A 13,466-nucleotide genomic window follows, 5' to 3' on the forward strand; every position below is an offset into this window, starting at 1 on the left:
AAGGGCCGGCAGCCGGTCCCTCGCTTCTCCCTGTCCCTCCGCCCGTCACAGGCGGCCCCGCGCCACACCAGCCGCCGCCCTATGGCGGCAGAGCGGCCGGGACGGGCCGGGCCCCTTCCCCGCTCCACCCCGCTCCGCGGGCCATCGCACCCACGCCCGAGCGTCGAGCAGCCGCTGTGCTCACGCTCGCCACCGCCCCGCCGGCAGAGCCCGCCTGCCCCCCGCCCCCACCGGCTCCTCCACCCCGGGCCCGGGCGCCTCAGCCCCTCAAGGACTCCGAGGCGCTCAATGTCAAGCGGGCGGCGCCGCGCGGCCGCCGGTAGGGGGCGGGCGAGGGGAAGCGGTGCCAGCCCTGCGCCGAGCGCGGCTCAGAGTCGGTGGCGCTGGCCATGCCGGGCAGCGCGGCGGCGCGGAGCTGAGCCCAGCCCAGCCCAGGGCGGCCGAGCCCAGCCGCGCCGCTGAAGGGCACCGGCGGCGGCGAGGCTTCCCCGCGCTCTCCCGCAGCTGGGGCGCGCCCGCCCCGCAGCATGGAGGCTGGGAAGCGGAGCTCTTCTGCCGGCAGCCGGGACGATGGCAGCGCTAACGCTTTCCCATCCAAGCCGGCGGCCCCGGCGGAGAAAGCCCAGAGCAGCCCCGGCGGCGGGGGCAGCGGCGGCGTGAAGGAGCATGGCAACTCGGTGTGCTTCAAAGTGGACGGCGGCGGGGGCGAGGAGCCAGTGGTGGGCTTCGAGGATGCCGAGGGGCCCCGGCGGCAGTACGGCTTCATGCAGCGGCAGTTCACCTCCATGCTGCAGCCGGGGGTCAACAAATTCTCCCTCCGCATGTTCGGCAGCCAGAAGGCGGTGGAGAAGGAGCAGGAAAGGGTTAAAACTGCGGGGTTCTGGATCATCCACCCCTACAGCGACTTCAGGTGAGAGCGGGTCTCCCGGCGCCCCACGTGGGGGTGGCCCCGGCGCGGGGAGCGGAGCAGAGCTCCCGCCGGCTCGCACCCCGCCCGGCGCGAACTTCGACGCGCTCCGGCTTGGAAGGGAGCGGGGGGAGCCCCGCGGAGGTGAGGGTCTTCCCCCGCTGAGCTCGGCCCGGCCCGGCGCTCTCCAGCGTGCTGCTCTCGGAACGGACCCGGGGGCCCGGCGGCGGTCGGGCACTGGCTGCCCGCAGCCCGGTTCCCCCTGCGGGCAGCGCGCTGCCGCCGTCGGGCCTGCGGCTTCGTCCCGATTTGGCCGCGCCGTGGGGTGTGCCGGTCCCTCGGGCGGGGGGAGAGCAGGAGTCGCCACCGGAGCGGGGCACGGCTCTGCCCCGGGCTTGGGGAGCTCGCCGGGGCGCGGGCAGCGTCAGCTAAAGCGATGAAATCCCGCGGTCCGCCCTGGCCGCACGCCGGCCCCTTCCTGAGCGCCCGCCGCGAGCACTTGTTCAGGGGGTTGCGTTAACGAAGCGCGTCTGGGTCAGAGTCGCAGCAAAATAACTTTATCCAAGCTGACGCTGTGTACCAAACTACATTTTCGTAGGTAGATGGGTAAATGTGATGTTAAATTAGTTTTTCCTTTGCAGTAAGTTGAACGTATGCCAAATTGGGATGTTTAGATGAAAAGCAGTGCAAATTAATTTCTGAGGAGATACTTCCCTCTAAAATTACATCTTAAGTGAAGGATTATTTCATTATGTTCTCTATGCTAACTGGACGTATGGCTTTGTAAATTTTACACTCCACAATATTTGCTAAAGAACTATGGGTGTCATTAAGTATATTTAATCAACAGTCTGTATGTATACAATAAGTGAATTGCTCTGGAGACCATGTTTAAGAAAGGAAAATCCAGAACGTTCAATAGTTACATGGATCTTCTAAGAAAAAGTAGGTTAAATAGTGGTAACTGGAGAAGATACTTCCAAAAAATACTTCCAAAGTCCAAGTTTCAGTGGGACCGTTTAGAGTGAGGTGTTAGGCAGTGAGCTGTGCTCGCACCTTGCAGTCGAGCCCGAGAACAGTACAGCTACAAGAGCAGAGAAGCAGGGCAAAACTCAGTTATGACTCAAGATCATGCTTCAACCCCCTGCCTTTTTCCTGGCTCCCTGGAGGCAATGAGCTGCACTCATTCTTTTCCTGGAGTACCTTTTCCCCCCTCGCATGCCAGCTCAGCTGCACTGGCAGGTGCATTAAGTGGAGAGAGAGCCAGGAGTCCACCCGCTCCCTTTCTGCCAGCCCGAGAGGGATGTAGCAGGTCACATCTGGTGTTGTGGTAGCAAGCACAGTGGATTAGGAGGGTCTGATGGCCACACACGTGTGTGCATGAATAACTTTATTCATGTTAAAATTGCACTACAATGAATGAGATTATTCTTGCAAGTAAATTCCCTTGTTTTGTTGTAGGATTGGTTTCTGAGCGAGGTGCACAACCCAACGATGTTTTGGGCAGTAGGAGGTTATGCACTATGTTGTGCAGCATGTAACTTTTTAAACTGATAGTTGAAATAGGTGATAGGCATGTTAGTTCAGTTTCATTACAGAAATATCTTCTAATTCTGTCCTAATTCTTCCTGTGGAAAGGTTTAGGCATCAGAGCATATGTTTAATATTTTTTTTTTTTCGGTAGGAATAAATAACACTGCATCCTTTTCAGTCCCATTGTCTGCATATTCTTAAATTAACTCTATTTTCTGAGGGTTTTGTGATGTCTTTATTTATCAGAATAAGGTGTTGTTTTTTTTTTTTTAAATAAAGTTGGTAGTCTTTCATTAGTCTTGGGATGATGTGACCTGATCCAGACCCATTTTTTTTTTAGCCAGTAAGACTGTTTCAGTGAGAAATGTGAGATGTTTCTCCTGAAATAATTGCAGCTGTATAATAGTAGTACTCTCTTTTGGGTGGGAGTGTTTATAGAAATGGTTGAAGAAGTTCTACTATATAGTATATGCGCTTCCTATATGTGAATCGTGAAAATGATAGTAAGTGCCTCCCAACAGTGCCTCTGTACCAGAGCAAATGCATTTGTAAGGATGGATTTGATCTGGTTTATTTTTGTGTGTGATTTTGTAACAATGTAATGCATGTATGGAGACAAGCCTTAAAACATGCAAAGAGACAGAGGTATCCTAATTGCACAGTGTTAATGTTGATCCCACCAAGGCAAAGAACTAAATTTTCTAAGAAAACAACAAGAAAAAGGTAAAAAGGTGAATATTTTATGATATCCAAGTGGGAGAATTCAGAATAAGTTTGTAAATGCAGCTATCATTAGGGTGTTTGTAGCACATATGAAAACAGACATCACAGCACATTTTAAATATAGGCAATAATTAGGACAATATTGGGTTAACAACATAAGGCAGAGGAAAATTCTGGAACAGACTCCTATGGACTTTCATTTATTTTTGTTTTTCTAGTTCTGGATGCTTATATGCATTTGTTGGGATACTTTGAATGCATTTGGTTACATTTCTTGATCTCTTTCTCAGAATTGTTATAAAACTTCGTACATTTTTCTACATAGCAATACTTTGCTTTGTTTTCTGGAGGGTTGGGCAGTGTCCCTGTGCCCTCTCGCCCCCCTTTTTGATATGAAGAGAGTGTGGAAGCTGTGTTTGTAAATTCCGTGCTCTGTGAATCGGTTACTTGTGTCTTTGTGTGGCTTGGTCTCTAGTTTTATGGCTCTCCATCCTCCCTGTCTCTCTGGGAAGGATTTGCTCTTCATCAGGCAGATACACCCTTGGAGAATTAAATTCAATGAGTATTACATAATTTTTCCACAAGGGGACCATTTTGTTCCTGGTTGTCTTTTTCCAGTCTTCTGAGGTTAATGTCTAATTTGGAAGCTGTTATGTAAACTGAGCACCTAATGCTCATCAAACCCAGCGCAAGACCTCTGTTTATCTCTTCGCAGCTGTGATTACTGTGTCTCTAAACTTGGACAACAATTCTGTGTAATTGCATTACTCACAAAAGTGAATTTATTGTCAGTGCTTTGATTAGAGTTTATTGAAGTCCTGCGTGCTTTCCATGAGATACGGAGTGCCTCCGGCCACCTCTGCTCATGTGCAGAAGAACGAGCCCATGGGAGAGCATCCCTGGTCCAGCCCCGTGGCCTCACAGCCCTGGGACGGATGAGAGCAGCACGAGGCCGACGGGAGATGGGAGCAACTGCACGTGGTTCTGCTGCTGCTGCCATACACATTTCATTCATTTCATAGCAGAGTTGCACTGTTCGTGGGCTTTGAGGGACTTTTATATTGTACAGCCTTCTAGTATTAGTGGAAACGTACGTGGCTGATTTTTCAGATGATTAATTATTCAGTGTCCTTCAGCATGTCAGGAGTTTCTTTAATGCTCAGAGGGCTTCCTTGCCCGTGTCTGGGCTGTTGGTCTGGCCCTGGAGTGTCTGCTTCTCTCCCTGTCTATGAGTACACAGAGAAACTCTGGAAATCTTTGTTTTATTATCGCATCAGCCAGGGCTTCTGTAGTCAGCAATCTACAAAGAAAATTGTTAGTACCTCCAGAGTCACATGAGAGAGGCATCTTTTGACCAGCAATAGCCGTCTATGAGAAAGACTGAGAGGAAATAATATGTGTATGAGTAAACGTAGCCTTCACACTCTGATGGTTACAGCTTTTAGTTTGATGTTTGGGAACAGCCTTTGACTGGAAGTGGTGACAAAAAATTTTACTGGCTTTCAAGATGAAGTGAAGTAAGACTGTGATGTGGAGTGGACTGGCGCAGCAGCGGATAAGGAGGTGCAGTGTGGGCAGCACTGAAGGTCTTTTTCCTGTGTAGATGAACACAAAATATGAACTGCTTTTCAACAATAGCAAAAAGCTGTTGACATTTTATGTCGAGAGAATCTCTCTGGGTAACTTCTCATCTATTCAAGGAGCACAAAGCCATATTTTAATGATAACGAAAAAGTAAAAGCAGAGTTAATTCTAAAACAGAAAATTTCAGAGCATAGTGAATAGTAAACGTATGCCAGATTTTTTTAACAAGTGTAGCACTCCAATTTCAAACCATTTTTTTATACACATTTGAGGGTTATAATGTAAATGTATGAGGTTTATCATATAAATCTTTATAAATCATAGAAGGCTCTATTGATGCTACCTTGTAAGTAAATTTCATGCCAGGTTTCAGTGGGTTTTAATCAGGGTAAAAGACACAATATTTGCATGTGTCTATCTAGGTACTTACGGAACAATTTTTTTTGTCTGTTGCTGTTAAAAACCATTCTGTTATTTTGTGCAGTTTTATGTAACCCATCCATGTTGTCATGCACATGTGCAGCTTAATTTTTCAATTATGTGCCAAACTGTAAATCATAATTGTAACGTATTGGTGTACCTCATGTTTTTTATTATACTTCTCTCAATTTTGGACTTATATTTGCCTTATGAATCTATTTTATTTTTAATATGTGCCTATCTTTTGGGCCTGTCTTTGACTGCTGGTGAAAGGCATCCTAACGTGGTAGACTGTGCATATGTGCAGCTCACGTACATGTTTCTAAAATTTGTGCATATATTGGTTTAAAACCTGTTCTTTGGGACCGGTCTCCACGTGTCATACCTATCCTTTATATTTTAAGTAGCTTAGGGTAAGCACTTTGTCTCTCTCTTTTGTCACATGTCTGTACTGTCTCAGTTAAAGCTAATGAGATTTATCTTTTGTGAGCTGTTACATGCTTAGGTTTATGTTGAGCAGTAGAGTTGGAAGGTAATGCTATATGAGATGAAGACAAAATGTGTTGTATCATACTTAAACGTAATTGATATAGATATATGTATGCAAAATTAAGTCTATAAGTGATGTTGGTTTGTATTAAGTAGATCAGATACAAATTAGCGTGGGTTTTCATGGATACATTATATCACCGGCAGTGTAGGAGTTTGAAATGTTTGGTTTTCAATTGTCTAGGTAGTCATCTCAGTCTTGTTGCTCAGGATTTGTCATGAGGTTCTTTTACAGTGTTAAGACTTTTGAATTATTTGCTAATAAACTGATAATCATGGATTTGTAATTATACTGCATACATTCTTTGCACAAGGGATTTAAAAAAAAATATTTATCTTTTTATGACTGAAGTACAATTTTAGCTAGAGCTATCTTTCATATATAATTTTCAAATACTGTTGTGGCAACTATATTTTTTATTTCTATTAAAGAAAAACCTTGTACAGTTACACTATTCCTGTTACTTGGAGATTCACTCTTTGTACGTGACTAAGCATAGAGAACCATTACGTATGAAAAAGTAGTAGCATTTGACTTTTTATTTGCTGCATTCCAACAATTTTTTGCACTTTACTTCTGTAAATGCCCCAAAGCATAAATTGACAAAATGGTAGCATTAACCTAAATAATGCATTTATAATGTCTGAAAATACTTTTGACAGTAAGTTATATATTAAGCTTTATAATAGTTCCCTAGGTAAAATGTGTCTCCCATAAAGGTAGGCTGAAAAGAAATATGTTAACAGTCCTCAAATGCGTAAATGGATGTTACAAAGAGGAAAAAAATTGCATACAAGTAATAGGGTGAAATTGCAGCAACAAATATCTAAAGGAGACGTTTAGGAAGCAGAACCAAAAATAAGCAATAAAATATTCTATTGGAAATGCTTTGATGTCGAATAAGGGCCAGAAATGCATTAGGTTGTTTTTCATCTTCAGTTCTCATTATTTTTAATATTGAGTAATGTCTCATCATCGGCTGTCACTGATTCATTTGATATGAAATCTAGTTGATTAAAGCTAGCTACTGGCATTTCTTTTTGTGCCACTTGCAAGCATGTATAAATGAAAATGGATATGTAGAGGTGCACGTGAGGGCCATATGCTTTTGTCCCCTTTGAGGTTGTCTCCAAGAACCACAAAAGCAAGCCAGCTGAGTCCACCTGACCACTCACCTTCTTGACCTCTAAGGGATGTGCATAAGATTATGCCTTTGTTTGTTCAAGACAAGCAATTAATTTTATTGATAAGGCATCCTTCTGTCTCTTGATAATGTAAAATACTAATGCATAGTTTGAGCTCACGTATATTTTGAACATTTCCCAATTTTCATGTGTCCATTCTAGTCCTGGAGTGACATTCTTTTATGCTTTTGAAATGTTACATACTTGAAAACAGAAAAATGTTTACAGCAGAGAACAAGCTTAGTAACTCAAATAATTCCTCTGTTTTATGAGGTACTTTAAATTTAACTTCAGATGTTTTAAAGATTGTGGAAAGCACATATGAAAAAGTACACAAGTATATATATATTTTTTTTTTTTTCCTGCAAGATGCTTGATTTTAGAATATTCATTTTCCCAGTCTAAATAAACGCAAATACTTTTATCATCATTATTTTGAGATGAAAACAAATAAGAACAAAATTAAACCAAAATGTTACACAATTTTTGTAAGTAATCTATAAGATGATGTTTTTGGGGACTTACATGCAAGTCTTTAAACTTTGACCTGGAATGCTCAATATCATGAGACTCCCTTTTCGGTTTTCGGTTTTCTGTTTTTTGTTTTGTTGTTTTTTTTTTTTTTTTTTTTTTCAGTTTGGCTGCAGTGATTAAAAAAGCACTTGATTAATATTATCTATATATATACACTTACCAAAAGTAAGATCACAAGATCAGCACCATGCTTGGGCCCATGGGGAAAAAGTACTGATTTTGTTATTCCCATTGGTTATTCTAGCAAGACTACACATTTTTGATTGTGTACTGGCACTTTATTTGTTAGCTCATCTAAATAAGTTGTGCTTATAATTAAGTCAGTAATTTTTTTTTTTTTTCTGTATGTTAGGTTTCTTGTACTTGAGTATACAGAGAGAACTGTGAATTGGAATACTATGTAAAAGCATGGAATAGTAAATAAAAATCTGGATTTAAGATTTGTTTTGAGGGTTTTGGTGGCTACAAATATACATAAAAAATGCATAGCATTTGATAAGTTGCTTGGGTTTTTTTACGGTTACATAATCAGGTTAAAATTTGAGTGGCTCAGTTTCTGATTGTTCAGCCTGGGATAGTAGAAATAGGACGTATGAAATCAGAGGTCACTTAAAAAAATGTGAATCGTTACCTCGGCATTTCTGCCTATGCCTAAGATCAGTGACATTGTAATATTTAATTAAACTTTGTTAGCTTCTTTTTGAGACGCTCGTTTGGAAGGTACTAGAAGGCAAAATACTATTTTTAGGGAGGGGGTAGAATATGAAAATTAGTAGAGAAATTTACTTCATTTAGTTATAAATAAGAGGTATCCATTTCTCACCTCTGCTTTCAGTGAACGGTATGCCTGAGAGCTGTCTTCTGTGTCAACATATAATTTTTGTGAGAGAAGAAACTTTTAACCTACTTTGCAATGTTTAATTTTTAACCTGCCAGTACAATTCTCATTAATTGCTTGAAAGTCCTTTAGCTGTCTCTTCCCTGATTCTTTCCCAGAGGCATGATTTAATTTTAAAAATCATAGTGTATTCAGCTCTAATTATTGGAGAGCTCGTTTCAGACACATACTAAGGTACGTTAATGACCAAAAACTGTATCAGCTGCAGTCAATGTCAGTACTACCTCAAGGACACTGTCATCTAGCTTCCATAAAATCTCTTAATATTTTTTAATCTCATGATAGTCAGATTCAGGCAAGCTGTGAGATATTTTGCAGTAATCTTATTGCCTTTGTTTGCAGTGCGACTGGAATAAGTCTGGAGTAAACTTGTGTTCAGAAAACATTTATTTAATTACAAAATAAATGCAGTCTGTTTCCATTATATGTTTTAAAGACCCCCAGACAAAGGCCAAACCCTTTTTTATTTATGCCAGTGAAGTTCCCACAGCTGGAGTTGTGTCATATAGCTAAGAACAGGATTTTGTTCTTATTTTATTAACGTCTATGTTGGATACGAAGCACATCTATGTGGATACGAAGCACATTATTTAGCAAATAATTTGATATGCTGCTAGAATTTAGCATGCTGCTGATATTAATAAGCTATCTCTAAAAATATAGTATTTATTAAAAATTATTATTAAGATAGTTTGTTTTCAACTGAAAAAACACAGGTTGCTTTATGCTCCCAGTCAAAGCTAGGTCACCTGGTGGTTATTTCTGTCTGTTGTTTTTTTTTTTTTCTTTTTAATGTACTTAAAATAGCTAATATACATAAAAATTGTTTTGACAGTAGGATTTTTTTTTAGGTGGTACTACTCTTTTTCATCCAGTTCTCAGTCTTGAATTCACTGAATCTTACACGTGTGCTAAAGCTCCAGTACATGAAGAGCCCCACAGAAAGAGAATGTCCTCTCAAGCCATCAGATCTTCCGATTCTATACATAGCGTACTTAGGTTACCTCCCGTTTTTTTGTCTCCTGCCGGCAGAGTGATGTATGGAGGTACTGATATTTCCTTGGCTGGTTCTGTTGTGTCTTACAGTAATTTACCTGATCCCCTAAGAAGCATCTCTATGGCATGACTGCAGCAACGGGCAGTGTGGTTCTGATATGATCTGATGTGAAGCAAATCCATAGACTGCAGTAAACTTAGCATGATACATCATAGGATCTTAAATGAGTATTCAAACTTGCTTTAGGTCAAAGCTATGGAAAATACACAGAACTTTTATAAGATGTATGGAGTAAGATCTGTATAATCCTCCCCAGGAGATGGAATGAAAGTGTGGCTGCAAAACCATGGGAGTGCAATAAAGTTTTCACAGGAGTACTGAGAGGTTTTCCATTGGGCTCTCGAGTTGCTTCTGTCCATGCGTTCATTCCAGGATGACTTCTGATTTCTGACTCGTAGAGAAATTACTATGAAACCTGTAATACTAACCCCTAAAACACGTTATTACTGCCTGACAGTACACACTTGCAAGCCTCTGGGTTCCCCAAACACATCCTAGGCTATAAGTTCCTTGGAATGGCTGCATATGGGCTTGTTTGCACTTGATTTCTCAGTGAAGATGTGTGAAGCGTGTCAGTCACTTTGATTCACCTTGTCTTTAGTGCCAGACAAGCTCAGTAGTAACACAAAGATTTCATTTTCTAACTAGGGAATAGTCTGTTACACACAAACTTCAAAACAAAACATAAATAGCAAAATAAAGCAAGCATATACCTCAAGCTTTTTGGGTGCCTTTCTCATTACCCGCCTTACCACATATACTTCAGAGAAGTTCTGTTTTTCAGAGCTGTGTGTCCAGTGTTCATAGAAACTGTTATCTAGGAGACTCCCTAAAAACTGGCTTTTTCTGTCTTTTATTTATGGCATTTTTTATGGTCTAATTTTCAGACAGTGAAATTCTGCTACAGACAACTTGCACTTCTCATTTGAAAGTTAGCAAGAGCATGGTGATGTAGTCCCTGCCAGATTTTGTTTTTTGAAAACAACTTCTCTTTTCCCTTATTCTGTTTCTGGTTCTCCCTCCTGCATCTCTTCCTGAAGAGATAATGATTTTTTTATATATAAATGGAAATCAAGAGTTTATTTATTAATTTTAACATTTGTTAGGTCTGCTATATGGTTTTCCGTTCTTACTGAGTCTTTTAGCTAGGAGATATTGAGCTGTTTGTTCAAACTAGCAGGGAGAAGTTAACCTAGTAATTCTACATAGTATTTTGTAGTTTGTAAATAGATACTTTGTAATAATTAAAACCAAACATAATTGTATGGACATTTTTTGTTTCCCATGACTTGGGCAGGTTGGAAGTTTTCTGTTGAGAATTGCAACCTGATGCAATTGAACATGCCGTTACCATAGACCTAGTAACAAGATACTTGACCAAGATTGTTTCCTCAGCGCGTTTATTGCCAGCTTGGGAATTCTGTTGCATACATCTATCACATTAAAGATATAATTATAAGAAGCACACTTCTGTAATGCAAAGGGTGTGTGGTATCAAGAGTAAGAACTGCCAGATGGTAGGTAATCTAACAGAACATTTAAAGAGGGTCAAAATTGAAAATATCTGAAATCCGATGACTTATTAAGCAGTAGATGTTGCATGTGTGGGACAAGTGAGAGATAAGTAACCTAATTTAGGTGCCCACATGACCAAAATTGACTTTTAATTGCTTGCATTCTGTCAGTAAATATCTGAAATACATGATTTTACTAACATAAAGGTGTTTTTTGAAATATGGAACAGGATATTAAATGCAGTAGTATACTGCTGGGTGTTGAAAACTTGAGTATGATATATTCTTATTCTTATTTTGTATTTATTGAAGTAATGAATTTATTATGATGCCTTATCTCTCAGAAGTGGAAGAAGAAATTCAAGAACAGTTTCAAGGTTTTTGATACTGAAAAGAATTACATCCAGAACCTACTATTTTAGTATTTAATATGCATATTACTTAGCTAGGTGTGAAATAAATACAAAATAAATAAAAGCTGAATCTGATTAAATGTTTTAGTTTGCTATTTAAAGAAATTTGGTGTGAGTTTAAAATGTCTTGCTTCCCTTTGAGGTGTCCTGTCTTCTCATTTCCTGAAGGTGTATTTTCCCGTGGTCTGCCTGTATCTGTACTCTGTCGTTCACATGCAGGCTAATTTTATTTTGTCGAGGGATGATCCTTGTTAAGATGGGTCTGAGGAAGACTCCTTCAGCATTATACAACCTGTCAGTGTTACACAGCAATTTCCACCACCACCAGCCACGTTACCCAGGACCGTGTATGAACATTGCTCGATGTGGCCATAGTTGTTTCTACCATTTCTAAGCTGGAGCCAACTTTTACATTCTCCCACAGGCTAGACCCCATTTATTTTTCTGTGGAAGGGATGGGAGAGCTGCAGTGAACTTCCACTCCCACACTTGTTCCTTACAGCATGACTGAGTTCAGACGTGTTCCAGAGAAGAAGAGCTAGCTTTATATCCCAGGAACGCAGGTAGTATGAATCTGCATGAAATGGTAACAGATGTTCCTGCTGGGGCCACTGACTTGTGATTCCTTGAAGTGTCAGCAGCTCATCTTAGCATTGAATGTACATACTGATTTTATGCCACTGGCAATATGAGCAAAGGGAATATGATATTTAACTTGGTTTCATGTTTTCAGTACAAATTTTTCCGTTTCTGGAATGGCTTTGAAAATGACAGTTTTACCCAGTGCTCTGTGCAGAGTGTGCAAATCCCTAGGATGTTAGGATGTCAGGAGCCTATCTATCTTTGGGTTTCAGAACAAGATAGGGACCTAGAAACTTGTAAGCATCTGGACTCTGTGCCTGAACATCTTTAGAATTCTAACCATAAGGAACTGTAAATGGTAAAACTGATTTTTAAAAAATGTCATCCATGGGTGTTCTGAATTTGGAGAACTAGTATATCAGAGTATTTTGAATATGCTTCATGTTCCATTTCTGTCATATTATATATTTTGATTTGCAGAGTACAGATCAATGTCTTTCTTAAGATTATGATGCAAAAGTTCTATTAATAATTTGTCGCCCTGAATTTCTTGCTGTCCTACACCATTGAATTATTAACATCTGTTTTTCTGTTTTAATTGTTGCACATCTTTAGCTTAAACAGTTTTGAATAGTTCATAACTTCCTGTCCTCCAGAAATGAAACAAACATTTGGCTAAATTAAATTTTGTCTTTCTGAGGAATATTGGCTTCTGGCTAAAACCTCTCCAAGACCTCCACAGTAAAATGTTTTAATTTGGAGAAGGCCAGAAACCTATTTATTATATGTAGACAACTTCATTTTGAGTGAATATGGATGGAAGATAAAGATGGACATCTGGTGTTTCATTCACCACGGTCAAGAGAAGCTCTTGTTATTGTGCTGTATCAAAGCAACAGTCATCTGTCTGTATGGGAGTAAATATCTTCCTTGGTACTTCTGCTGTTTATAGTTCAGGTCATAGACCCCTGACCAAAGTTTCTTTGAGTGCTTATTTTAGAGTCAGTTATCAGTGGCTACGATTATAGGCAACTTTACTTGCAGGCAAACACTTTTCCCTGTCACCCTTAACCTGTGCTGTGCGGCTGATGCTGAAAGCAGCGTGCGGGCTGTGCCATTGTTCAGGAATACGGACTCCGTTCGAGCGCCCAGGGATCAGAGAAAGAGAATTTTTGGACCAAGAGACTTCAAAGTCAACTGTGAAAAACAAAACACTCCACCAAAATATGGAGAAGTAGATTATTAAATAATTCCCTTTTATATTTTTTTCTGATAAATATTCATAGGTGAAGCATAAAACAAAGCCTGTGGTAAAGTTTGAATATGTTTTCAGATCTGAACATTTTTACCAATCTTTTATTTTCAGGCTGAAAACTGACATGTTTTTCCTGAAGCCTAAAGTGACTTCCTCTCCTTTATTTTTGGGTCTTTTTTAGAAAGCAACTTTGGAGGAAAAAAGCTTTCATATACGTATTTTGTATAACAGGCTTACTTTAGATGGTTCTATCTCAATGAAGATCAAGTAGAAGTTTAAATTAATCTCTATATTGTTATCAAGTATCTTCAA

General features: G+C 40.6%; 1 protein-coding gene across 1 annotated transcript in view; it reads left to right on the plus strand.

The window, feature by feature from the left end:
- Nucleotides 1–396: 396 nt before the first annotated feature.
- The window catches only part of HCN1 (hyperpolarization activated cyclic nucleotide gated potassium channel 1), a 197,818-nt gene continuing 184,748 nt past the window's right edge, over nt 397–13,466 (plus strand). The window contains exon 1 of the mRNA XM_065861534.2: nt 397–910. Coding sequence (XP_065717606.1) covers nt 528–910 — 383 coding nt within the window. The 5' untranslated portion in view covers nt 397–527. The remainder of the gene's footprint in view (nt 911–13,466) is intronic.

The sequence above is a fragment of the Patagioenas fasciata genome, chromosome Z, assembly GCF_037038585.1.
Source record: "Patagioenas fasciata isolate bPatFas1 chromosome Z, bPatFas1.hap1, whole genome shotgun sequence".
Taxonomy (NCBI): domain Eukaryota; kingdom Metazoa; phylum Chordata; class Aves; order Columbiformes; family Columbidae; genus Patagioenas; species Patagioenas fasciata.